This window comes from Balaenoptera musculus, chromosome 12, assembly GCF_009873245.2.
Source record: "Balaenoptera musculus isolate JJ_BM4_2016_0621 chromosome 12, mBalMus1.pri.v3, whole genome shotgun sequence".
Classification (NCBI taxonomy): domain Eukaryota; kingdom Metazoa; phylum Chordata; class Mammalia; order Artiodactyla; family Balaenopteridae; genus Balaenoptera; species Balaenoptera musculus.
In genome coordinates, this window is record NC_045796.1 from 26188682 (window position 1) to 26216217 (window position 27536).

General features: G+C 40.6%; 1 protein-coding gene across 3 annotated transcripts in view; it reads right to left on the reverse strand.

The window, feature by feature from the left end:
* ARFGEF3 (ARFGEF family member 3) overlaps nucleotides 1-27536 on the reverse strand; it is a 207729-nt gene that overhangs the window by 112277 nt on the left and 67916 nt on the right. For 2 of the 3 annotated variants that reach the window (XM_036871784.1, XM_036871782.1), the window contains exons 5-6: nucleotides 15052-15120; nucleotides 2338-2460 (exon numbers count right to left, since the gene is read on the reverse strand). In XM_036871784.1, the coding sequence (XP_036727679.1) occupies nucleotides 2338-2460; nucleotides 15052-15120 (192 nt within the window). The remainder of the gene's footprint in view (nucleotides 1-2337; nucleotides 2461-15051; nucleotides 15121-27536) is intronic. The other variant, XM_036871783.1, reaches the window with a different exon arrangement.

Consider the following 27536-nt stretch of genomic DNA (forward strand, 5'->3'; position numbering starts at 1 on the left):
ATGGATAGGAGAACCACTACCACCTACCCCCCAAATATTTACATGTGGAATTTTTTTCTTTTTAAAATGAGTAACAACAATTTAACAATGGCTTCTGTCATCGAAATAATTCAATAATAAAGCTCGATAATAACTCAGGGTTTCTGAGGCTACAAAATCAAACTGAGTAATCTGCCTTGGGAGTAGGGGTGGGGAGGGGCTAGACATTAAGTTGAAGATAGATTTCGTGCTAAGCTTTTGGCATTCTAGATTTATTTTCTTTCCACTGTATTTAAGTCTTTCTAATTCTGAGATGGCCCGTGATGTCTTTCCAGTGATGGGTCATGCTAAGCACTATACACATCTTCTGCAAGTAATGCTAAGTGCCCCATGGGAGAACATGCAGCCTACTTAGCGTGAGTCTCACCAATCCTAGGGACCACTCCCCTTTAATAGCTTTTTAAAAAATAACCATTCTTAGGTGGCAAAACTTATGTCTCCCTCTACTAAACATCGTAAGTGCTTCAAATATTAGCATCCTGAGAATCATGTTTTTCTGGGACACAAAAACATCTCCAGGGATCTCATGAGTAATAGAAAGGAAATTAACAGGAAACACTAATTTTCTATCTCGTTTGGGATCTTGCCTCTGGATGGGGTGAGTCCAGATGGTCAGTGATGAGGGGGACCAGAAGGTTGACTAGCCACACAGTACTTAGGACAGAGGCAGACAACCCTCTAGTTTTATCCAGACCTCTACAACTATACCTGTCACCACTGTTACAGAAGAGCAAGATAAGCTAAAAAGCTGAGTCGTTTTACTTAAAACCCCAAATTCTCCTACTTAAAAATTTAAAAATATAACGAAATAAACTATCATAATTGAAATCACTTTGAAACTACAAAGTTTCATTTAAATGCTTCATCTTAAAACATTAGTGTTATAGTATTTCCCATCATGTTGCCATTTAGCAAGGATGGAACATATACTAGATCATATACTAGTATCAGGACTCTCAACATCTTAGCTTTGTTTCCATTAAGAAACTTTTTTCTCTTAATGCTTTCTGCTTATAGATTTGAATTTCTTTTAAACTAATATATCTATACCATCATATGCAACACCTTAGTATAAATGAAATAGTTTTTTAACAAAGAGTAAGCTAATATAATTAAAATATCTCAAGTTTAAATGATTTTTAATAAAAACTTGGGCTTTAGATATAGCAAACAGAGAAGAAAATCAGTATTTGTTTTTTCAGATTAGTGGATTTAAAAAAAACAAAAAAACACTGGCTGCCAGACTGCATATTAATAACCTGGATTGGGAGTCAGTGAGGAGACTAGGGCTTTTGTTCTGGCTCTTTCACTGATACACTCATTAATTTTAGATTTCAATTTCATCTCTCTGGGCTTCATCTTCCCCAGCTGTTTTTCTGAGGAATAAAAGAACTTGACCAGATAATCTCTAAGGTTTCACTCAATGCCAGGATTTTCTAAAAATTAGAAAAGAATTGAAGTTAAAAATTAGAAAGGAACTCTTCATTTCTGTAAAATTAATTTCTGAGATATTTTGGATTGCCATTAAGATATCCTATTCTAAAAAATAACTAATAAAGTGTTCATTTCAGAATACTTCTTGCAGATTTTAAAAGAAGTTTAATCTGAATTATTAGAGGCATTTTTTTTTTAAAAAAACACCAATTTTGAGGAGGAATCATCTCCTCAATTAACATTCCCAGGAGATAACATATACAAGAAGCTGATTACATTTACATTTTTCCCAGGAATGCTCATTTTAGACAATCTGCTCAAGTTTAGAGCAAAAAGCTTGAGTGGGCTTTGATGACAGAGAGAAGACAAATTCAGCTTTTCCCTGATGGCACCAGCAGGTGAAGGAAACCTCCTGCCCCAGCCTTTTATTTCACAAACAGAAACATATGCACCAAGCCTCAAAGCATGTAATTAATTAACTGCTAGTAATTTTTCTTAATTCTGAATTTACTTCTGTTTGTTAATACATCACAATATTTTTATATAAAATTGTTCAATCTGAGATGTTTAAAACATGATTTTAAAAGAAAAGTGAATTTTAAATTAATGACTAAAAAAATGACCGAAACCATAAGGAAAAATAACTCTCCAAGCTTTGGAGTGAAACAGGCAAAGATACATTTAAAGAGTTTAATTTATATAAATAAATGTTCTTCTGAACCAAGCCAGCCCTTCCTAATGTTTCAGTAGGAAGCAGCCCTGGCAGGGGGAGGGGAAGGCATATAGGGCGTGGGACACTTAGCATGCGGTTACACAGAGACACTGGCAAGACCGGAATGAACGTTTGGGTACCGAGAGGCTCACCGTATTCTCCTGCCTTTGTCGTAACTGTAAAGTCAAGTCACTCAGCATTTGACTGAGAGTTGCCCGCACAGCAGTGTTTATACTACGCTGGTGACAGCTACATATGTATGTTTCAATGCACACCTGGTAAAGAAATAAGACAGCAACATACACGATCTGTAGATATCAGTTCATTACCAACACGCTTTGGAGTTAATTGGAGAGGATGTTAAATCTCTCTTAAATAGAAAGTCAGCCTGATTTAAGACTAGTTGTCAATGAGTACTACTAAATATGTATTTTAAATCCCTGGGAATTTGTTTTTAATCATATAGGAAAAGTAATCTTTCCCTAAAGATTATCACTCTTAGAAGCTTATTATTCTGAGCATCACAAAAGAATGCAAATTAGTGATTTTTAGATATGCCAAATAATTCTACCTAGAACAAACTCAGGTGGCTAGAAATTAATCAGGAAAACTTCTCTCCATGGCAAAACAGGAACAGAATTTAACTCCTGAGTTATGAAGTGTGGGGAAAGGGTTAATGAAACCCTTTCTCCTCTATAAACAAGTTTGACCTTGGATTAAGTCTCCAGCTGTGTTCTTTTGGAAACCTGATAAAAGTGGGACAGTTAGCTGTGTTACTAGGCAGCATGGCTTAGGGTAAAAATGTCCCCCGATTACTAAGCTGCATCTGAATTCGGAGAACTGTGAACGAACTACAAAAACCTGGTGAGAAGTTTCCCTGGGTGACTGTTGTCATTGATCACACCCTCTGGGACCTCTGCCAGCTGAGCTCATGCAGTTGTTACAGATTATTGGTTCCTACATAGTTGAAACCTGGGGATGCTAAGCCAAGGTGACTCTGTACCCACAAAGGTGGCTCTCATCTTCTTGCTCCTAAGCTGACATCTGAGAGCCAGCAACTAGCCTCTGGACTGCAGCAAGGACTCCTGTGAAAGATAAATGCCTGCCGTTGCCCTACTTCTGTTTCCTGTCCTATATCCTGCTAAGTGAACATAACGCCAGTTGTGGTCTAGTTGGGTCTCGTGAGTCTGAATGTCTAGCGGAACATGAGAAGACCCCCTGACGGCTGCTGCATGGAGAAGTCCCAATTTGGAAAAAAAAAAAAAATCTCTCATTTGATGGTGATGTTGATGTTAAATGGCATGACTTTTCAGATTTTACTGCCTCTAGTTCTTTTGGAAGCTATAGGAATGGGCATTGACAATAAATGCATGCTTTAAATTTGCCCACTTTTTCCTCTCCATAAGATATGTTATCCTTTCCATTTTCCAAGCATATTTAGTCCCACAAAAAGAAAAAAAGGGGGATTTAATGTACCTAAATTATTTTTCTAGGAGTAACTCCAAGACTATCTACAACGAAAATACAGGGTTCTCACCCAAATGGCAAATTTAATTTGATGATTGATAACTGAAACAAGAGAGAAACTAAATGTTAACCTTTGTTGCTGCTACTGCTTAAGCTAGACCTTTCTGCCGGGCCTCATTATAATAACCTTTTTGGTAAAATTAACTAGGTAAAAGTAAATATTTTCTAACAGTTTAATTTATCTCCTATTGAATGCTTAATATTCCAAACGAGCATTGAAAACTCAACAGTGTATTTGAAAGTTGGCTTCGATTAATTCATTTTAAGTTAAAAAATAAGAGCAAGTTCCAAAATATTTGTTTTTCAAACTACCATTTAGGGTATATCAGTTTTAAATTCATTTTCTTAAACAATCATGGATTATAATGGACCTGAAGGTACAATTTATACATATTTAGAAAAAAACATGTTTTAATCTTGAAAGGCTTTTACTTTTGCATGTGATGAAATAGTTTAAAAACTGTGAAAATACATCTGAGTGAGGAATTTCACTTTGATGAAATCATATTCTCCACAGTGTAATTAGGCACACTCGTACTATTTATACCTTAGGATTTAACAGTTTTCTTTAAATCTTACACTCTCCCAAGAAACCTTTATAACTGTTGATCTTTAAGATCTCTAAGCTCTGACATTATAAATTTAAGGGGGAATTTTAAGCCTTAGACGCACTAAAGATGAAGAGTAGCTATCTGGAGAGCTGAACTATACACTTAACATAAACATGATTTTCCTGAATACTGAGAGCCATCTATATCCTCCCTTAAAAAACTCTATCAGTCCCTTTAGACCCAAGAAAGAAAGCACATATGAAGAACTGGATTTGAAGCAACACAGTGTTGTAAACAGATGAACTTCACAAGTAACAAATGTATTTCTTTGAGTGTTAATGTTACCACCATTTTTAATGTTTAGGTGCTATTACTACATGTACAACACTGGAAATGACTTATTGCAAGAGGCGTTTTATTAAGGGAAAAGATAGGCATGTTTAGTCTGCTTAAAAAAAAAGATTAATCTAAGGAGCTCATTCTACTAAAGTTGGGAGTATAAATACTGAATATGACAAAAGGGTATCCTTTTAAATATAAAAATGATCATGTATCTGATAATATCACTTTCTTTAGGTACTCAGAAAGAAATGCTTTATCAGTTATCCTGACATCTTCTAAAGAAAAGTTTCTTTAACTCGCTATATTAATAATAAATTGGTAAATCCGAAAGGTTTGCAGAACTATGTTTCCCCTTATAAACCTGACCATTGTAATTCGAGACCAGTCATTTTTCACTTTGTGAATGTTTTTCTTCCTATACCTCAGGGCAGCGCTAAGATGACCACATTGAATCAGAGAAGCTCAGAGAACACCATGTCCAAAGTCAGGCTGAGTTTCTGGAAAAGGAGCTCATCAATTTCTTTTTTTCATATATCCTGTATCAGTTCTGTCTCCCCATGCCCTTTGCTTTCGTGGTGCAGAACTGACACTTAAAAAGCCTCAGTCCTGCACCTCTGCCAGAGGCTCAAAGGGCAAGTCAAATACCTTGTGAAAAGCCACAGGCCCCTGATCGCCAGGGAATGCACAAAGACACAGGGCAGTGAGGAGTTTCGTAAGGGACATTTTGATCATTTCATGCATTTGTGGACATCTAGCTTTATGGCATGCTAGACACAACTGAGGGCAAAAACATACATCGTTAATGAAGCAAAACAGACCCCAAAAGCAGAAGGAACAAGAACAAGAAAACACAAGTTTGCAAGCCATACACAAGCAATACAAGTTTTGTATCACCGAGTCAGTAGACTGATAAATAACAGTACTAGGTTACAACCACGATGTAATCACTATTATTAAATATGAAGCAGCACAGTGGAATGTAGCAGATATTCAATATACATTAACCAAAGTGATAATAAATTTTAAAGAAGTTGCCACAGTAGAAGTTTGCTTAGCTTTACAAAGTACGTATGACCTTCACTTTGTTGAACTGTGCATTTACCTTCTCTTCCCTATCTGAATGGGGTTAGTGGCATAGCTTTGTTAAAACAGTGCATGGTACTGACTAATGAGTTCTATAAAGAGAAGAGCTAGTATGCTTCCAACTGGAAAATTTTTACGGAGATGACAATTTATGGTGATAAAAATAGAAAGGATCAGAGATTAAGTAAGCTACAAGAAAGCAGAAATGTCTCTTATATGAATGTTTGCTGATCACATTAGAACCAAAGGAAATTTTGATGATCACTTTAAGTCTGAACTCTGTTATATCATGACGACAGCTCAGTGGCTCTGCCGTTCCCAGGGAAACAGCAGTAACAGGTGGGTATGTGACAGGAGGCACCTCATCAAATGGGTCCTGTTGATGCAAACACACAGGCACACACACATACATACACACAGACAGAGTGAACTGAAGTTGTTTTATTATTCCTAAGAAATACCTGTGTAAGTAAATCTGATCCCATGCTTGGGTAGGGAAATTTGCTGGTTTTCCTTTTGGATCTCAACTTACAAGGAAATTCTTAAAGTGCCCAGGCATTTACGGAAAACTGATTGTGACTTCCTTCTTCCTCCTCCATGTTCTTCCTGGCTTCAGCTGACATATTAAAATGGCTTAAGACCCCTCAACCCATCAATGCCTGCACCTTCTCAGGCAGAGCCTTCTGCTTTGTCTACACAGGGTCTACCAAACTCTAGCCTCTGTCCAGTGAACCAACCCAAAATGAAGTAGAGGGGATCTCTGCATTGCTCAATGTGTCTTCTAACTCCAAATAAGTTCTTCAAGAGCCATGCAAGTCAGAGGTTAAAGGAAAGTGGAGAATGTCTTGCCAAGGACCAGTTCGCTCAAAGCCTATCTGGCAGTAAGTAGCCAAAGAACAGACACCTTAGAGGAGTCAAACCAGAGTCAGTAAAGAGACTGGCCCACGAGGAAGGAAGGAAAGAAAGAGTTTCTGGAAGGAAAAGTGGAGAAGCTCCTTAGAATGGGGTTTCCTTAATCCAGTAGCCAGCTGGTTTAATGGGCCAGTTTCCCTGCTTGGTTTTCTTGCCAGGAGGTAGGGCTACCCCTCCCAGTCTTAAAGAGAACAAGACAAATAAGATGCTTCCAGGATAAATGGACCAAGTAAGCCATCTGTGTACTTTTTTTCCGGGTTATATCTGGAGACTATCTGCTCCTTAATTGTAAAATATTTTATTTGAGGTATGGCTCAGAAATAATGCTTCCACATTAGAGTAAAAAAAAAAAAAAAAAAAAAAGGATCACTGAATATTTAAAGAGAAGTCAGCCCAATTAAAATAATACTTTAGTGACAACTAGAACCATTACATCAGAATCTTTGGCAGCAGGTCTTGAGCTTCAGTGTTTTTTAAGTTCCCTGGTGTAACAAGTGGAACTATTGCTAAACTCCATATCCTCTGATGATAACGTAATGTTCAGAAAAGATAAACTGAGTATCAATATGTAAAGATACCCAAGAAAGTGGCATATGCCTGATGGTCACTTGAATCTACGGTCACAAAAAAAGTAAAATGCATCAATACTTCTGCTTTACATGTAAAACCACCATACAGCCATTCTCTAACTAAATGCCTTGGTAAAGTTCCAAAGTGGTAAGAATCCAAAGAATTTCAGTCAGTTGCTATATTAATATGACAAGATTTCACTAACATTTTCTAAGACTGAGGGTAGCCAGGAAGCAATAGTATAGCATAGTGGTTAACAGCACATATTTGAAATATAAAAAGCCTAGATTAGAATATCTAAAAAAATATTTCTTCAATATTGTTTTTTATTTGTAAACAAATCAATATAAAATAAGTCTAGATGGCAGTGGGGGGAGCTTACTTACAAAGGAAGCATGTGGAAAGTGGAGTGGGTGCAATCAGACTCCAGCCTAGAGACCCCTCCCTCCCATCCACCTTAGGGCTTTCCTGGCCTAAAATCACTGGGCAAGCAAATTAACCTCGCTTTCTCTGGGATTCTTTATATAGCTTGGTTATGGTAAAGATTAAAAGAGAACGTGTGGAAAATACAATACTTGTTGACATGCCCTAGGAACTCAACCATCAGTAGCTACCATTATTAACCACTGTTTTGGAATTGAGGGATGGAGGATGGATGGAGTAAAAAAGGGAGGTTCCTGAAAGTAAAAATCTTAAAGAAAAAAAAAAATGGTCTTTGAGAGAGACTCTGCTTGAAATTGATAACATGCTACAGGATCAAAGACTGGAAGTTTCCCATGACTAAGATCAAACCAGCAAATACACATTTACAAACAAGGCTTTCTCACTTAGAAAAAATCCCATAGAGCAGCCTTCAGCAGGTATGAGAATATGCTCCAAATCTTACCAATGAAACAATATCATTAACCATCTTCAAATCAGCTTCACAGAGCTTCTTGTTATGGCACTACCTCTTCCTTTAACCCCAAGGCCTTGGTGATTTTTACTTCGACAGCTTTTTCCTACGTTCAGGTAACTATCCTCGGAACACTCAACACATCTGCTAATTTGTGCATAATAGTAGGAGAAATACTAAGGGTCCAGCTTTCAACCAATGAAGAGAATTTTGTATCCATACAGAGTTTTAGTAATGAGAATTCATGAAATTAAACAGAAAACACATGTTGGATATTTCATAACTGTCCAATTCTAAATTCGGTTGATATTTCTTATTCCTCCTGCATCATAGAAGACCCTATTCTGAAAAACTGTCATTATTGCAGTTTAATTAAGCAAGTTAAAGTTAGACACGCAAATGAAGGCTGCCCTCTTAGTTACATTTTCAGTGCTTAATGATCCTTTTATCCTTTTATAGTTTCAGCAGTACCTTGGGAAAACAGACTCATTTTTCATACTTAAGCATACATCCCATTTCCTGATCAACAGGTTCCAGGGTAAACACTATTCTTGAGTAACAGTCAATGCAGACAGAGTAAGAAAGAAGAGAGTGTGTGGATTCTCTCCCAACATTTCCACAGGGGTTTTAAATGATTTACTTTAAGGTATTTTTATAAATTGTTTCCCTAGCTATATCAAAAGTGACAATAGGAGAAAAGATTTTTTTTCTTGAAGTTAAAGACTTATTTTTATGAGAAATTCAGCCACAACCAAGAAAGCTTCCAGGAGCTAAGTGGTAGTTTTAGGCTGAAATGTCCTGGTTTAAAAATAGAGATGCAGATTTTTTCAAAGGCTAAATTAGCAGGTGGAAAGCACTTGAGAACATGCAAAAACCTGCAAAATCATTGGGTTTCACTATGTCTACAGAATACCATTATTTTTGTGGCAGTATAACTCTCTTTTGTAGTTAATGCTTCCTGTTGATGAAAAAGTATTTCTTAAGCAACTTCTGTGGTGAAAAACCAAAAGGTTCTAAGCTATTTTGCAAATTTGAGGAAATATAAAATGTAGGCAATGTAAGAAAAATACTTATACCTATCATGTGTATCTGAAGTAAACAATGATTTCAAATAAGTCTACTACTATCCTTCCTTAAATTACCCATACGTAATGCACTTAATAATCTAACAGCTGTAACTACTGACCCATAAGCTTCTATTTATAAATTGTTCTTATGCTTTTCATATAAATAGATCTACTCCATGCTCGTCTTATGCCAGATTACATAAATATGGATTCGGGGAGGAGGTATATATATATTTTTTTCAATTCTTGTACATTTTATTTATTTATTTATTTTTTTAAAACATCTTTAGTGGAGTATAATTGCTTTACAATGGTGTGTTAGCTTCTGCTTTATAACAAAGTGAATCAGTTATACATATACATATGTTCCCATATCTCCTCCCTCTTGCGTCTCCCTCCCTCCCATCCTCCTTATCCCACCCCTCTAGGTGGTCACAAAGCACCGAGCTGATCTCCCTGTGCTATGCGGCTGCTTTCCCACTAGCTATCTATTTTACATTTGGTAGTGTATATATGTCCATGCCACTCTCTCACCCTGTCACATCTCACCCCTCCCCCTCCCCATATCCTCAAGTCCATTCTCTAGTAGGTCTGTGTCTTTATTCCCGTCTTGCCACTAGGTTCTTCATGACCTCTTTTTTTTTTTTCCTTAGATTCCGTATATATGTGTTAGCATACTGTATTTGTTTTTCTCTTTCTGACTTACTTCACTCTGTATGACAGACTCTAACTCCATCCACCTCACTACAAATACCTCCATTTCATTTCTTTTTATGGCTGAGTAATATTCCATTGTATATATGTGCCACATATTTCCAAAGGTTGACAGTGGGCCTTATTGGCGGAAACACATACTCAGAAGGAACAGTGGGATAGCTCTGTGGCAGTTTAAACCGTTAAAGCGTTTTAAGAAATATGTTTGCTATATATCAAGCAATGACAAATGGGAAGGAGAAGACGTGGAGATGATTTGGCAGGAGAAGATGATGAAAGACAAGGGAAATTAGAAGAATCAAAATCTAGCACTTCTTACGGGCCACCATTGAGAGGATTCTGCTGCTGTGTGGGCGTCCCTGCTTCATGGAGGGGGCTCAATTAGCCATGGCAAAGAGGCACGGCAGACCTTGCCTGGGATTTAGGTCTATAAACCCAGCAGAACACTATCTTTAGATCTCATTTTAATGAGATTATACCAATATTCACTTGTGGCAGCGCTTCTCAAACTTTAATACGCTTATGCATCCCACGGGGTATCTTATTACAAGGCAGATTCTTATTCAGAGGTCTGGGTTGGGGCCCGAGGACCTGCATTTCTAACAAGCTCCCAGGTGCTGCCATGCATCTGCCAAGTGGACCACACTTGAGGCTTTAGAGCATCAGAGCTCCTTTCAATATGGTTTTACAACACAGCTTGTTGGAGAGAACAGTAACTATCAGAGCAGTGATGTTCTACTTGACTCCTGCAGTAGAATCAACCGGAGGCCTTTACAAAATTTGTTTGCCCAGGTCCCTCCAAGACCAAAAACCTCAGAATTTCTAGGGCAACCCTAGGCATCTTATTTTTGCTAATACTTCCCAGGTGATTTGAATATGCAGCCTTTGAAGAGAACCACCAACATAAAAGTAGGGCCTCCGATGCTTTGCAACTGTAAGTATCCCGTATGTAAGAGAGTTCGTTTCAGGAGGGTAAAGAGAAGTCAAAGTTTAATCGAGTAACTACTGAAAACAGTCAGCCTTATACAGGAACCTATGCAAGCTTGTATAAGCCTGTCTCTAATTCTGATCTTTAATCATTGTTGGTAGTGAACTGAGGCATGCTATTCTCTTAAGAAAAAGATCTATTTTAAAGATAAAAGGCAAGATCAGTTCAACTTCAACACCGTGTCTGCAGGGTGCTCACGCCTGGGAATGGTCTAGATGAGGGGAAGGGTAGCCCCTTTGCGAATTACCACTGATTTCCACGGGGCAAGTGTAAGGGCCCCTGTGAGTGTCCCTTCCACAACCAAACTACGACAGCACATGCTACAGGGTATAAAGACCAAAAGCTCAGTCATACCGAGCAGTCTTGCTTCCTGGTTCTATCACTTCCTAGCTGTGTGGCTAGTACAACAGTACTGTCGTGCAGGTTATATGATCTAATACAGGGAATGTTCTGAGAACGGTGCCTGGCAGAGAGCTAAATACGTACTAAAGGTAGCCATGTAACGTTGTCCTAGCCATGTAATATGTACTTATCTCTTGCCACCCAGAGTGATGTTATGTTTTCAAGCCTCCTCAGAATGATCAACTCTGAGAGGGAATGGCCACAGAGAGCCCAGAGCTCTAGCTAATGCCTGGTGGAAGTACTCTGCGTTGCAGCCAAGCCTGATGGATAAAAGATCCACTATTCTCAGCAGGAGAGCACTTTCCAGGGTGTTTTTATCACTGGCTTTTTGATCGGTGCCACTGGATAGAGTGAGCCCCTGGTGCTGGCCTCGGCATGCTCGTCCTGCTCCTAGATCACTCTGCTTCTCTCAGCAGACTGGCGTGTAGATGTCCTCACCCATGGACTGGCCAGCTGCAAGAGTTGGAGTCTTACTCCCTTGAACCTGGTGTCCACGCCAGGTCCAGGCTAGCACAGAGGAGCGATTCTGCACACTGCCAATTATCAAAAGCACTTTGAAGTGGTGACCACTGTGGTCCTTACAAAGCAGTCTCCATCCCCCCTGCTCTGGTGGAGAATCTGATGTTTCCAGTCACCAGAAAAGAGTGGGGCGTCTAAGTGAGGGCTGGGGGAACCTGCAGCCTCAACTGTTAAGTTCCACCACGGACAGGGAGGTGGTAGGACCTTCTTGTGGATCTATAGGAGAGGCGGGGCCTAAAAACATCTTCTGGGAGCCTGCGCACTGTCAAGGGAAGGCCCCCGCTACCAAATACAGGATGAAACGTTTATATTTAAGATCTTTGCCAAGTCCTTCCTTCAGAGGAATGCAGTCCGAAGCCTCCATCCTGAACAATAAGTCAAAGCTAGCATTGGAAGTAACGCATCTTTCCGTGATGGTCTGACCCCTGCTTCATGACTTTCATGCTGACATTCTGCTGGGAACTCTTCCAACTAGGGGATCTCAGTGGGCTGCAGGAGGGGCAAGAAGGGGAAGTAAGCTTGCTACTGTTGTCTCAGGAAGCTAGCCCAGTTGATGACCCGTCCCTTCAGGGTCCTGGCCGTGTCAACATTATCTAGTGGAAGCCTGGACGTCGTCATCAATCTGCCGCTCCAGGAGAGCAGCAGGTAACCTTGACCCAGCATTTACTATGCGGCTGCCTGCACTGAAAGCTTTTTACATGGATTCTTTTTCTTGTCTAATCAGCACAACCACACTAAGAGACAGCGAGATAGGTGCTGTTAGCACTGCTTTTACACAGAGAACAAACACAAGCCCAGGGAGGTATCTAAGGCAACACCACTGGGAGGTGGTAAAGCCAGGATTTACACCCAACCAGTGCAACTCAAGAGCCCACGCTGTCACCACCAAGCTCAAACGCCTTTATCTTTATATCACTCTTGGGCTGAGATTTAAAAAAAAAAAAAAAAAAAAAAAAAGTTTTTTTTCCTTTATAGGTTCTGGTAGAGACCACTGTGTTTTGATGTTTCATCCTATCTAGACAGGTCTGCCAACTCTCTACTCTGGCTTCCAGATCCCCTCTGAAATCACCCTTGACTTGGGTGGCCCATGGCAGTGTGTATCTGCTGTTCGGGAATGACATCTCGAATCTTTCAGATTCTCATTCAAAAACTCATCCCTGTGAGATGATAAAGACCTCCCCCTCTCAAAGGGAGCTTGGGGATCCCTGGTGGCCTCCCCAGTCCTGAGGGTCCTATAACAACCCATCCCCTTCCCCATCCCCCTCCTGGGCAGGGGTCGAGCTAGGCAGTGGCTGGGCAGTGACACGCTGCATTTCCCTTCTCGTCCCTTCACATGGCAAAGAAATAACAAGCCTCTTACATGCCAGTCCTGTTTCTTGCTCTGATCAAAACTACATTTGTCACTTTGAAAGCAAACCGGCATGAGGTATCTAAAATAGTCAAACTCATAGAAACAGAGAGTAGAATGGTGGTTGCACGGTGGGGGGAGGAGGAGGGGGAAATGGAGAGTTAATATTCAATGGGTATAAAGTTTCAGTTATGCAAGATGAATAAGTTCTAGAGATCTGCTATACAACACTGCACTATGGTTAACACTACTGAATTGTATACTTAAAAAGTTTGTTAAGATCTCATGTTGTGTTCTTACAGTTAATAAAAAAAAAAAAAAGCAAACCTACAAATGATAAGATCACTCACAAATATCTCTTAAAATTCAACTAAAAAGGGCTTCCCTGGTGGCGCAGTGGTTGAGAGTCTGCCTGCCAATGCAGGGCACACGGGTTCGAGCCCTGGCCTGGGAGGATCCCACATGCCGCGGAGCGGCTGGGCCCGTGAGCCACAATTACTGAGCCTGCGCGTCTGGAGCCTGTGCTCCGCAACAAGAGAAGCCGCGATAATGAGAGGCCCACGCACCGCGATGAAGAGTGGCCCCCGCTTGCCACAACTGGAGAAAGCCCTCGCACAGAAACGAAGACCCAACACAGCCATAAATAAAATAAATAAATAAAAAATTTAAAAAAAAAAAAAAAAAAAAAAAAAATTCAACTAAAAATACTGATAGCTATTCTATTTCTTTACTTATATAGAGTGAAACATACAAATGTGGTAAAGAAAAGTGTTCTTTCTACCTACATAAATATGCATTTGCGAACTGATTTATGTTGTAGTGAGGGGTCAGCTGTCTGTTTTTCTTTTGACTGACACATAAAAATGTTCTATGTGCAAAAAAATAATTTCCTCTCAATTTTCACTCTTCAATGCCACATAATACCATAAAAGCACATGTATCAGCCAATATAAATACTACTCATGATAATGTTAACTATGTATGATGATGGATATGTTAATTAGTTTGACTGTGGTGACTATTTCACAATGTATATGCATATCGAAACATCGAACATTTTATTTGTTGGTTATACCTTGATAATGATGAGAAAAAGAAGAAAAAAGAAAACATGCCCAAAGTGCTAAGTGTCTACCTGGTATACTCAATAAATGGTAATCATTAGTGTTAAAAAAAAAAAAAAATACCCATGACTGCTGATAGTTAGGCTTTCTTTTTCTCTATAATTTCAGAATTCAGAATATCATTGGCTCCTTGAGGTCTACATGTGTACTCTTGTCAAAACATACAAATCCTGAAGATACTCTTTTCAAGAAGTGGAAGGAAATTCACCCTAAGCATAGTAAAGTACAGCTTTGGAATGATGCTGTTTCCAGAATGTCTGAATGCCAGACACTTGCCAGGAAAGCAAGTTTTCTGTTGGACATACTCCTGGGAGTGCTGAAGGTACACATTACTCTAGACGGCAATACAGATGGAAAAGAGAAGGCTTTCCAATGATCGTTACAAAATGCATTCATCAGGGTTTAGGAGACGGGGATGCAATTTAATCAATAAACATCTCCCCTAAATCTCACACTTGGTTTCTTAAAAACCATTAAAAAAAAAAATCAAATTCTCTTCAATCAGTCTTAGGAAAAATAGTAAGTGCAATACCTAGGTGTAGCAGCGTCGGGAGAACCGGTACTGTTATTTCCATGGTTAAAGCCTCAAGTCAAGCAAACCAAAGCATGCAGAGCACCGACTAAGGATGGTGGCCCACATAGCCTGCTTCCCACAGATCAACTCCATAGTGGAAATTCCCCGCAGTAATGATCAGAGAGAAGGGCTCACCCCACTGCTGCGGCTTGGCTCCACCCCAGCATTTATCCCAGGTGGGGGTAAAGCAGCTGTGAGCAGACAGCACACACAAGCAGCACTCGAGGGTCCGGGGAAAACGGGTACTCACCTCCGCGATCTTCAGCACTGCGCTCCCATTCAGGTCAAATGTTGGGGTGTAGGTTATGCAGAGTAAAACCTTTAACAACCAGGAGGCAGAGGAGGAAGGAAGAGAGAAGGAAGTAAAAATTTAGAAATAAATTTCCATTTTACATGTTATTAGTGCAGTCCTGTTTTTTATGACTCTTTCGCTCTTTGCTTTTCATATGTTTCTTTCCATCCCACCCACTGCTCTCTAATTAGTGACCACACATTGCCCAATAAAATAGAGACTAATACTTGTAAAAGGAAGAAGCATTGTAAGCCTGGCCAGAGATGGCTTTCTTCAACAACTCCAGGTCTGTCCAGTAATAAAGAAAACCAAATGGCCAGGCTCACTGCTAGGTCCTGTACATGAATTACCTAGACTGATATTTTTAGTAAGTGTCATTATTACTGTCCTCATTTTACTGATAAGGAAACTGAAGCTCTGAACGATTAAATAAGCTGCCAAAGTCACACAGGTACCAGTTGTGGAGCTGAGATCTGAACCCAAGTAATCTGACTCCATGCCCTGACTGACCATGCAATACTGTCTCTACATCTTCCTAGACCCGAGAGTCACTGTATTTTTCTGTTTCTGTCACCTTCCCAGATCCACATGGGATTAGACATTCTTTTATGGGCACTTTCTTCTTTCCTTCTTTATTTCCCCCAGAACCCTGCCTGGGGCTTATTTATTAGTTCCAGGTTCCCCTTATTCTCCAAGTTACATAGACAGTGAGTCGATGACATTTACAAGATCTTTAAAGACCACTAAAAATTCCACTTTCTACTTGTAGAGCTATTAGGGAATAGATCAATAAAAGCCCAGGGCATTTTAAGAATTGCTTCTAATTTTATAGATAAAAGGCTAGATGCTCCCCTGTCCATTTGGCTTCTGATGCTGCAAATTATCTCGCCGGTGGTCCCAGACATGAAATTGCTGATGTCTGCTCCTTGATCCCCAAACCCAACAGCCATGTCCTGCCTGCAGCTTGGCCTGTCAGTGGCAGCCTCAGAGGATGTTTCTCACCTGGTTCTGCCTAACTCGTGAAAGAGCACTGAAGCCTAGCAGATTTACCTAATACAGGATATACACCTGATCAGCACACCAAAAAGTGTAACTGTCCCATGGAACAAGGAACCTCTCCTAATCTCTCAAGTCTTAGTTACCAGCCAGGCCAGCCCTAGGAACAGTCACGCCTTTCGAGAAAGCAAACAGGTAGGTAATTAAAGAAGGAAAAAAGGATTCTTGCCAATTTTAGGCACAAGGTTAGATAAATTCACTGTGGGTCTGCTCCTCAATTTTTTGCTCCTTAAGGCACCTGAGAGCCAAGCGTTGACTCCAGATAAAAATCGTCTGAATGCCATGCTGGCCGAGAGGGGGGACTGTGGGAACTACTGCCCCATGGCTTCATGGGAAAAGGCTTTCTTTTGTTTGATGACTATCTTTGGGGGTCGGAGTCTGGTATGCAAGGAGGGATGAGAGCTGAGGACAACAGTGTTGCCAGGTCCTAATTTCGCCTGGGGAGGGGCCATGTCTTCTAATGCCTCTGTACTTGATGGTACCTCTGCCTGACACCCTCCTACCCTGGGATCCTCCCAGGCTTGTTCCTCACGTGGCTCATCTGTTGGCTTCTTGGTGGTCTCAACTCAAATGTCGCCCCTCAGAGAGGCCTGCGGCCCTCCCTGAACACACTCTCTGAAATGGCCTCTCTCACAGCTCCTTGTTTCACTTGCTTCAGAGCAAGCACCAGTCTCATAAATTCCTGGTTTGTTTATTTACTTATTTATAATCTTCTCATTAGACTACAACACCCACTGAGCATCTGAAAGGCCCTCAGGCTTTCTCACATGAGGCTTTCTTACTTTGATTTCTTGCTACCTTGCACAGCTTCTCTTTCTTATTTATTTTTTCTATGTCGTGTTTCACGGCAGGTGGGTGGAGGGTATGAGACAGTGGCTGGTGGAGGTGGTGGTCTGGGGAGGTGAGGTGGCCCACCTTGGCTCTTGGTTTTTTAAGTCATTACAATAAAGGCTGGCAACTGGCAAGACCTTACAATATGAAACTAATGATGGCAAATTTTTGTCTGAACTGGCTAATTAATAATGTTACTTATAGGACCAATGATCGACTTCCTGCCTTCCATCGCTCCGTGCATTCATACAAGGTGTGCAAGGGTAAGAAAGAAGTTTTCAAAAGCCAACCCAGTTTTCTGTGAGCAAGAGCTGCTTTATGCAACAGAGGCTGGAGGAAGTTGGAGCCGTGTCTATGGTGAGGTCTTCGAGAAGGGCATTGAGTTGGCATATTTGCTAATCAAGCTTCTCAGGGGAACAGAGGAGGCTGAACTCTCTCTGCCACAGAGAAGCCAGCAAGTGTAGAGGGAGGCCTCTTAGCAACAGTCTGAAGGAAACTGAAGATCCCTGCACCCAACTGATGCTGATCCTATTCAAAAGATCATTGAAAAAAGGCTCTCCACACCGAATGTCTGGCCACTAATATCCAAAGACTCACTGAGCTCTATGCAAAAACTAAAAACAAGAAAAAATAGTGAAAGTGAAGCATAATAATGAAGCTGGCTCCTTAAGCTCACACAGCTTGTTTTTCTGGAAGCAGAGCAGGTTTTAACTCCAGAGCTGATGGTGCCCATGGCCCCCCCATGACTCCCAAGACATATAAAGGGCCCCCAGTTTCTAGCAAGGATGGTGCAGCAGACAGAAGTGACTTATTGAAAATGATACATGGATGGGAGGAGGGGCAAGATGGCGGAAAAGTAAGACGCGGAGATCACCTTGCTTCCCACAGATACAGTAGAAATACATCTACACGTGGAACTGCTCCTACAGAACACCCACAGAACGCTGGCAGAAGACGTCAGACCTCCCAAAAGGCAAGAAACTCCCCACATACTTGGGTAGGGCAAAAGAAAAAAGAAACAACAGAGACAAAAGAATAGGGACGGGACATGCACCAGTGGGAGGGAGCTGTGAAGGAGGAAAGGTTTCCACACACTAGGAAGCCCCTTCGTGGGCAGAGACTGCGGGTGGCAGAGGGGGGAACCTTCGGAGCCACGGAGGAGAGCGCAGCAACAGGGGTGCGGAGGGCAAAGCGGAGAGATTCCCGCACGGAGGATTGGTGCTGAGTAGCACTCACCAGCCCGAGAGGCTTCTCTGCTCAGCCGCCGGGGCAAGTGGGGCTGGGTGCTGAGGCTCGGGATTCGGTGCTAGCCGGGAGGGAGTCCGGGAAAAAGTCTGCAGCTGCCGAAGAGGCAAGAGACTTTTTCTTGCCTCTTTGTTTCACGGCGCACAAGGAGAGGGGATTCAGGGCGCCGCCTAAACGAGCTCCAGAGACGGGCGCGAGCCGCGGCTATCAGCGTGGACCCCAGAGACGGGCAGGAGACGCTAGGGCTGCTGCTGCCACCACCAGGAAGCCTGTGTGCGAGCACAGGTCACTCTCCACACCACCCCTCCCGGGAGCCTGTGCAACCCGCCACTGCCAGGCTCCCGTGATCCGGGGACAACTTCGCCGGGAGAACGCACGGCGCGCCTCAGGCTGCTGCAACGTCACGCCAGCCTCTGCCGCTGCAGGCTCGCCCCGCCTCCTCCGTACCCCTCCCTCCCCCCGGCCTGAGTGAGCCAGAGCCCCCGAAGCAGCTGCTCCTTTAACCCCGTTCTGTCTGGGCGGGGAACAGACGCCCTCAGGCGACCTACATGCAGAGGTGGGTCCAAATCCAAAGCTGAACCCCAGGAGCTGTACAAACAAAGAAGAGAAAGGGAAATCTCTCCCAGCAGCCTCAGAAGCAGCGGATTAAAGCTCCACAAACAACTTGATGTGCCTGCATCTGTTGAATACCTGAATAGACAACGAATCATCCCAAATTCAAGAGGTGGACTTTGGGAGCAGGATATATTAATTTTTCCCCTTTTCCTTTTTTTGTGAGTGTATATGTGTATGCTTCTGGGTGAGATTTTGTCTGTATAGCTTTGCTTTCACCATTAGTCCTAGGGTTAGGTCCATCCGTGTTTTTTTTTTTTTAACTTAAAAAATTTTTTTTTCCTAATAAATGTTTTCTTAATAATTTTTTCCTTATTTTCAATTTTTAGAAATTAAAAAAAATTTTTTAATAAGTTTTTTCATATTTTTTATTTTAAAAAATTAAAAAAATTTTTTTTCTTAATAAATTTTTTCTTAACTTTTTCTTATTTTTTACTATAAAAATAAATCTATTTTTAAAAATTAAAAAAAATTTTTTTCTGAATACATTTATTCTTAATTTTTTTTCTTATTTTTTATTATAATAGCTTTATTTTATTTTATTTTATCCTCTTTCTTTTTTTCTTTCTATTTTTTCTCCCTTTTATTCTGAGCCGTGTGGATGAAAGGCTCTTGGTGCTCCAGCCAGGCATCAGGGCTGTGCCTCTGAGGTGGGAGAGCCAACTTCAGGACACTGGTCCACAAGAGACCTCCCAGCTCCACATAATACCAAATGGCGAAAATCTTTCAGAGATCTCCATCTCAACATCAAGACCCAGCTTCACTCAACGACCAGCAAGCTACAGTGCTGGACACCCTATGCCAAACAACTAGCAAGACAGGAACACAGCCCCATCCATTAGCAGAGAGGCTGCCTAAAAACATAATAAGGCCACAGACACCCCAAAACACACCACCAGACATGGACGTGCCCACCAGAAAGACAAGATCCAACCTCATCCACCAGAACATAGGCACTAGTCCCCTCCACCAGGAAGCCTACACAACCCACTGAACCAACCTTAGCCACTGGGGACAGATACCAAAAACAATGGGAACTACGAACCTGCAGCCTGTGAAAAGGAGACCCCAAACACAGTAAGATAAGCAAAATGAGAAGACAAAAAACCACACAGCAGGTGAAGGAGCAGGGTCAAAACACACCAGACCTAACAAATGAAGAGGAAATAGGCAGTCTACCTGAAAAAGAATTCAGAATAATGATAGTAAAGATGATCTAAAATCTTGGAAATAGAATAGAGAAAATGCAAGAAACATTTAACAAGGATGTAGAAGAACTAAAGAGGAACCAAGCAACGATGAAAAACACAATAAATGAAATTAAAAATACTCTAGACGGGATCAATAGCAGAATAACTGAGGCAGAAGAACGGATAAGTGACCCGGAAGACAGAATGGTGGAATTCACTGCTGTGGAACAGAATAAAGAAAAAAGAATGAAAAGAACTGAGGACAGTCTCAGAGACCTCTGGGACAACATTAAACGCACCAACATTCGAATTATAGGGGTCCCAGAAGAAGAAGAGAAAAAGAAAGGGACTGAGAAAATATTTAAAGAGATTATAGTTGAAAACTTCCCTAATATGGGAAAGGAAATAGTTAATCAAGTCCTGGAAGCACAGAGAGTCCCATACAGGATAAATCCAAGGAGAAACATGCCAAGACACATATTAATCAAACTATCAAAAATTAAATATAAAGAAAACATATTAAAAGCAGCAAGGGAAAAACAACAAATAACACACAAGGGAATCCCCATAAGGTTAACAGCTGATCTTTCAGCAGAAACTCTGCAAGCCAGAAGGGAGTGGCAGGACATACTTAAAGTCATGAAGGAGAAAAACCTACAACCAAGGTTACTCTACCCAGCAAGGATCTCATTCAGATTTGACGGAGAAATTAAAACCTTTACAGACAAGCAAAAGCTGAGAGAGTTCAGCACCACCAAACCAGCTTTACAACAGATGCTAAAGGAACTTCTCTAGGCAAGAAACACAAGAGAAGGAAAACACCTACAATAACAAACCCAAAACATTTAAGAAAATGGGAATAGGAACATACATATCGATAATTACCTTGAATGTAAATGGATTAAATGCTCCCACCAAAAGACACAGACTGGCTGAATGGATACAAAAACAAGACCCATATATATGCTGTCTACAAGAGACCCACTTCAGACCTAGAGACACATACAGACTGAAAGTGAGGGGATGGAAAAAGATATTCCATGCAAATGGAAATCAAAAGAAAGCTGGAGTAGCAATTCTCATATCAGACAAAATAGACTTTAAAATAAAGAATATTATAAGAGACAAAGAAGGACACTATATAATGATCAAGGGATCGATCCAAGAGGAAGGTATAACAATTGTAAATATTTATGCACCCAACATAGGAGCACCTCAATACATAAGGCAAATACTAACAGCCATAAAAGGGGAAATCGACAGCAACACAATCATAGTAGGGGACTTTAACACCCCACTTTCACCAATGGACAGATCATCCAAAATGAAAATAAATAAGGAAACACAAGCTTTAAATGATACATTAAACAAGATGGACTTAATTGATATTTATAGGACATTCCACCCAAAAACAACAGAATACACATTTTTCTCAAGTGCGCATGGAACATTCTCCAGGATAGATCATATCTTGGGTCACAAATCAAGCCTTGGTAAATTTAAGAAAATTGAAATCGTATCAAGTATCTTTTCCGACCACAACGCTATGAGACTAGATATCAATTACAGGAAAAGATGTGTAAAAAATACAAACACATGGAGGCTACACAATACACTACTTAATAACGAAGTGATCACTGAAGAAATCAAAGGGGAAATCAAAAAATACCTAGAAACAAATGACAATGGAGATACGACGACCCAAAACCTATGGGACGCAGCAAAAGCAGTGCTAAGAGGGAAGTTTATAGCAATACAAGCCTACCTCAAGAAACAGGAAACATCTCGAATAAACAACCTAACCTTGCACCTAAAGCAATTAGAGAAAGAAGAACAAAAAAACCCCAAAGCTAGCAGAAGGAAAGAAATCATAAAGATCAGATCAGAAATAAATGAAAAAGAAATGAAGGAAACAATAGCAAAAATCAATAAAACTAAAAGCTGGTTCTTTGAGAAGATAAACAAAATTGATAAACCATTAGCCAGACTCATAAAGAGAAAAAGGGAGAAGACTCAAATCAATAGAATTAGAAATGAAAAAGGAGAAGTAACCACTGACACTGCAGAAATACAAAAGATCATGAGAGATTACTACAAGCAACTCTACGCCAATAAAATGGACAACCTGGAAGAAATGGACAGATTCTTAGAAATGCACAAACTGCCGAGACTGAACCAGGAAGAAATAGAAAATATGAACAGACCAATCACAAGCACTGAAATTGAAACTGTGATTAAAAACCTTCCAACAAACAAAAGCCCAGGACCAGATGGCTTCACAGGTGAATTCTATCAAACATTTAGAGAAGAGCTAACACCTATCCTTCTCAAACTCTTCCAAAATATTGCAGAGGGAGGAACACTCCCAAACTCATTCTACGAGGCCACCATCATCCTGATACCAAAACCAGACAAAGATGTCACAAAAAAAGAAAACTACAGGCCAATATCACTGATGAACATAGATGCAAAAATCCTCAACAAAATACTCGCAAACAGAATCCAACAGCACATTAAAAGGATCATACACCATGATCAAGTGGGGTTTATCCCAGGAACGCAAGGATTCTTCAATATATGCAAATCAATCAATGTGATACACCATATTAACAAATTGAAGGAGAAAAACCATATGATCATCTCAATAGATGCAGAGAAAGCTTTTGACAAAATTCAACACCCATTTATGATAAAAGCCCTGCAGAAAGTAGGCATAGAGGGAACTTTCCTCAACATAATAAAGGCCACATATGACAAACCCACAGCCAACATTGTCCTCAATGGTGAAAAACTGAAACCATTTCCACTAAGATCAGGAACAAGACAAGGTTGCCCACTCTCACCACTATTATTCAACATAGTTTTGGAAGTGTTAGCCACAGCAATCAGAGAAGAAAAAGAAATAAAAGGAATCCAAATCGGAAAAGAAGAAGTAAAGCTGTCACTGTTTGCAGATGACATGATAGTATACATAGAGAATCCTAAAGATGCTACCAGAAAACTCCTAGAGCTAATCAATGAATTTGGTAAAGTAGCAGGATACAAAATTAATGCACAGAAATCTCTTGCATTTCTATATACTAATGACGAAAAATCTGAAAGTGAAATTAAGAAAACACTCCCGTTTACCATTGCAACAAAAAGAATAAAATATCTAGGAATAAACCTACCTAAGGAGACAAAAGACCTGTATGCAGAAAATTATAAGACACTGATGAAAGAAATTAAAGATGATACAAATAGATGGAAAGATATACCATGTTCCTGGATTGGAAGAATCAACATTGTGAAAATGACTCTACTACCCAAAGCAATCTACAGATTCAATGCAATCCCTATCAAACTACCACTGGCATTTTTCACAGAACTAGAACAAAAAATTTCACAATTTGTATGGAAACACAAAAGACCCCGAATAGCCAAAGCAATCTTGAGAACGAAAAATGGAGCTGGGGGAATCAGGCTCCCTGACTTCAGACTATATTACAAAGCTACAGTAATCAAGACAGTTTGGTACTGGCACAAAAACAGAAATATAGCTCAATGGAACAGGATAGAAAGCCCAGAGATAAACCCACGCACATATGGTCACCTTATCTTTGATAAAGGAGGCAAGCATATACAGTGGAGAAAAGACAGCCTCTTCAATAAGTGGTGCTGGGAAAATTGGACAGGTACATGTAAAAGTATGAAATTAGAACACTCCCTAACACCATACACAAAAATAAACTCTAAATGGATTAAAGACCTAAGTGTAAAGCCAGACACTATCAAACTCTTAGAGGAAAACATAGGCAGAACACTCTATGACATACATCACAGCAAGATCCTTTTTGACCCACCTCCTAGAGAAATGGAAATAAAAACACAAACAAATGGGACCTAATGAAACTTAAAAGCTTTTGCACAGCAAAGGAAACCATAAACAAGACCAAAAGACAACCCTCAGAATGGGAAAAAATATTTGCAAATGAAGCAACTGACAAAGGATTAATCTCCAAGATTTACAAGCAGCTCATGCAGCTCAATAACAAAAAAACAAACAACCCAATCCAAAAATGGGCAGGAGACCTAAATACATTTCTCCAAAGAAGATATACAGATTGCCAACAGACACATGAAAGAATGCTCAACATCATTAATCATTAGAGAAATGCAAATCAAAACTACAATGAGGTATCATCTCACACCGGTCAGAATGGCCATCATCAAAAAATCTACAAACAATAAATGCTGGAGAGGGTGTGGAGAAAAGGGAACACTCTTGCACTGTTGGTGGGAATGTAAATTGATACAGCCACTATGGAGAACAGTATGGAGGTTCCTTAAAAAACTAAAAATAGAACTACCATACGACCCAGCAATCCCACTACTGGGCATATACCCTGAGAAAACCATAATTCAAAAAGAGTCATGTACCAAAATGTTCATTGTAGCTCTATTTACAATAGCCAGGACATGGAAGCAACCTAAGTGTCCATCATCAGATGAATGGATAAAGAAGATGTGGCACATATATACAATGGAATATTACTCAGCCATAAAAAGAAATGAAATGGAGGTATTTGTAATGAGGTGGATGGAGTTAGAGTCTGTCATACAGAGTGAAGTAAGTCAGAAAGAGAAAAACAAATACAGTATGCTAACACATATATATGGAATCTAAGGGGAAAAAAAAGGTCATGAAGAACCTAGTGGCAAGATGGGAATAAAGACACAGACCTACTAAAGAATGGACTTGAGGATATGGGGAGGGGGAGGGGTGAGATGTGACAGGGTGAGAGAGTGGCATGGACATATATACACTACCAAATGTAAAATAGATAGCTAGTGGGAAGCAGCCGCATAGCACAGGGAGATCAGCTCGGTGCTTTGTGACCGCCTGGGGGGGTGGGATGGGGAGGGTGGGAGGGAGGGAGATGCGGGAGGGAGGAGATATGGGAACGTGTGTATATGTGTAGCTGATTCACTTTGTTATAAAGCAGAAACTAACACACCATTGTGAAGCAATTATACTTCAATAAAGATGTTTAAAAAAAAAAAAAAATGATACATGGAAAAATGGTGCCCAAAGCCTGGCAAGCACTAATTCACTGGATTCAAACACAGACCGGCTGTAGGAAACTTACGGTGACAGCAAATTAATTTCAAGTGTCTGACTTGCACTGCATAATGAAAGAGTAAGAAGTTTAGACTGGTATTCTGAGCACGTTGGCCTCAAGGAAAACAGGAGCACCTAAATATTGAGGATAATTCCATTAAAAATACATCCCTCACAGGGTCATTAAAGCATACTGACTACATTATCACTGAACAGCAAGAACTTGAGTGACAGGCAGCGTCTTGCAATCTAGATGGTTGGTGCTGCCTCCGTAAATAAGCCAAGAGGACGGGGAAGGCAGGCGCAAAACCCCCCACAAAAAGGGCACGGTCATTACAGAGGCTAATAAAAATCGCAATTATGAAAAAACAATAACTGAATCACTACTATATACAAGAAACAACCCTGCAATTAAAAATGTACATGGAAACACTGGATAAAACAGATTAGACTGGAAAGGAGAAAGAGAAGCTGATTTATTGCAAGCATTGGGCCCAAGTGATAAGAATCTGAAAAATGTAGCCACATTAGGAGCACAGAGAGACAGATGTGGATAGATAATCATGACAAGTGCAAGATCACAGGTATGCGCTTCTGATCAGGAAAACCCCGGATGAATCCTCTCCCAAGGCAAGGGCATCTTATCGTCATGATTGGGGTTTCTCCATCAGGCTCATTCTGCCCTGTGATCGCAATCACGACAGAGCAGGGGCTGTGATGTCAGGGCTAAAACACAAGTATTTCAGTAACGTGACTGTGGCATGTGATTTAGTATTTAATTGCTGTGACTTTGCCTACATCCTCTAGCCCCTTATCTTTAAAATTCCCATCCCACCTCACAAGGATATTTAGAGGAAAAATTAATTAAATGACTTTAAAAAAAAAAAAAAGAGGGGCTTCCCTGGTGGCGCAGTGGTTAAGAATCCGCCTGCCAATGCAGGGGACACAGGTTCGAGCCCTGGTCTGGGAAGATCCCACATGCTGCGGAGCAACTAAGCCCGTGCACCACAACTACTGAGCCCGCGAGCCACAACTACTGAGCCCACGTGCCACAACTACTGAAGCCCATGCGTCTAGAGCCTGTGCTCTGCAACAAAAGAAGCCACCGCAATGAGAAGCCCACACACCGCAACAAAGAGTAGCCCTCACTCGTCACAACTAGAGAAAGCCCACGCACAGCAACAAAGACCCAGTGCAGCCAAAAATAAATTAATTAATTAATAAATTAATTTTTTAAAAAAAGAGTACACACAGTACATATATCTCTAGGCTATCTTCTCATAGAGATTAAACAAGTCTCCATTTGATGTAACTCATGGCAGCCATTCCAGTGTAAATAATTAGATGCATTTTAAGTAAAAAAAAAAAAAAAAAAAAAAAATCAATCAGGTCATCCGCATTCAAAAGCATAAATCTTTCCAAGTCTTCATCCTACTATGTATCACTGCCCCCAATTCCTACTGTCTAAAGCCCTCGTCATTCTGACCCAGCTCCACTTCCTCTCTCCTTGGTGTTCTCCCTTTCAGGCCCCAAATCAATTCAAGGCATTATTCGCCAAGGTTCTAATTGCTGTGGGGTCACAAATACAAAGCAAGCACCATCTTTACCATTACAAACTCACCATCTATTGGAGAAATGAATACTTGTACAACTATACTTCACGGCTGACTATAGTGAGTGCTACTGCAACCGTGAGGTATATAATAATTTTTAAGGTCAGAAGACATCTCAACTTCGGAGAGCAGAGAATTCACAGATCAGATAATGTGTGAGCAAAGCACTGATACAGGAGAGAAAAGGGAGGGACAGATGTACCAAGCAAAGGAAATGTTGTGAGTAAAGGCATGAAGGGTGAAGGCAGAGGCTGGAGATGATGCTAAAAAGGTTGGCTGGAACCTTATTACACATCACCGTAAATGCCCCATGTTAAGTCTTTTGCACAGATTAGTTTAGGGCTGGTTAGGGCAACAAATCACAACTAAAACTAGATGTAGGGACTTCCCTGGTGGTCCAGTGGTTAAGACTCCAAGCTCCCAAAGCAGGGGGCACGGGTTTGACCCCTGGTCAGGGAACTAAGACCTTGCATTCCACACGGCACAGCCTAAACAAACAGACAAACAAATAAAAACTAGATGTACCGAGGCAAACTGGAAATCAGAGCAATAAAGCAGACAATATGTTGTAGATGAATTAAAGACAGAGCCTACTCATTCCAGTGGCAATGAACTGACTGGGGTGCATTTGGTGAAGGGATGAAGGGAATTCACAAATAGAAGGCAATGGTCACCCATATTTGAAATCTGGGTGTCATCAACCACTGTTCTCTCCCCACCTACGCCCTACCATTCTAGTCAACCTGGTTGAAATCTCTCATATACCCCTCCCTATTCCCATATATTTCATAAAGC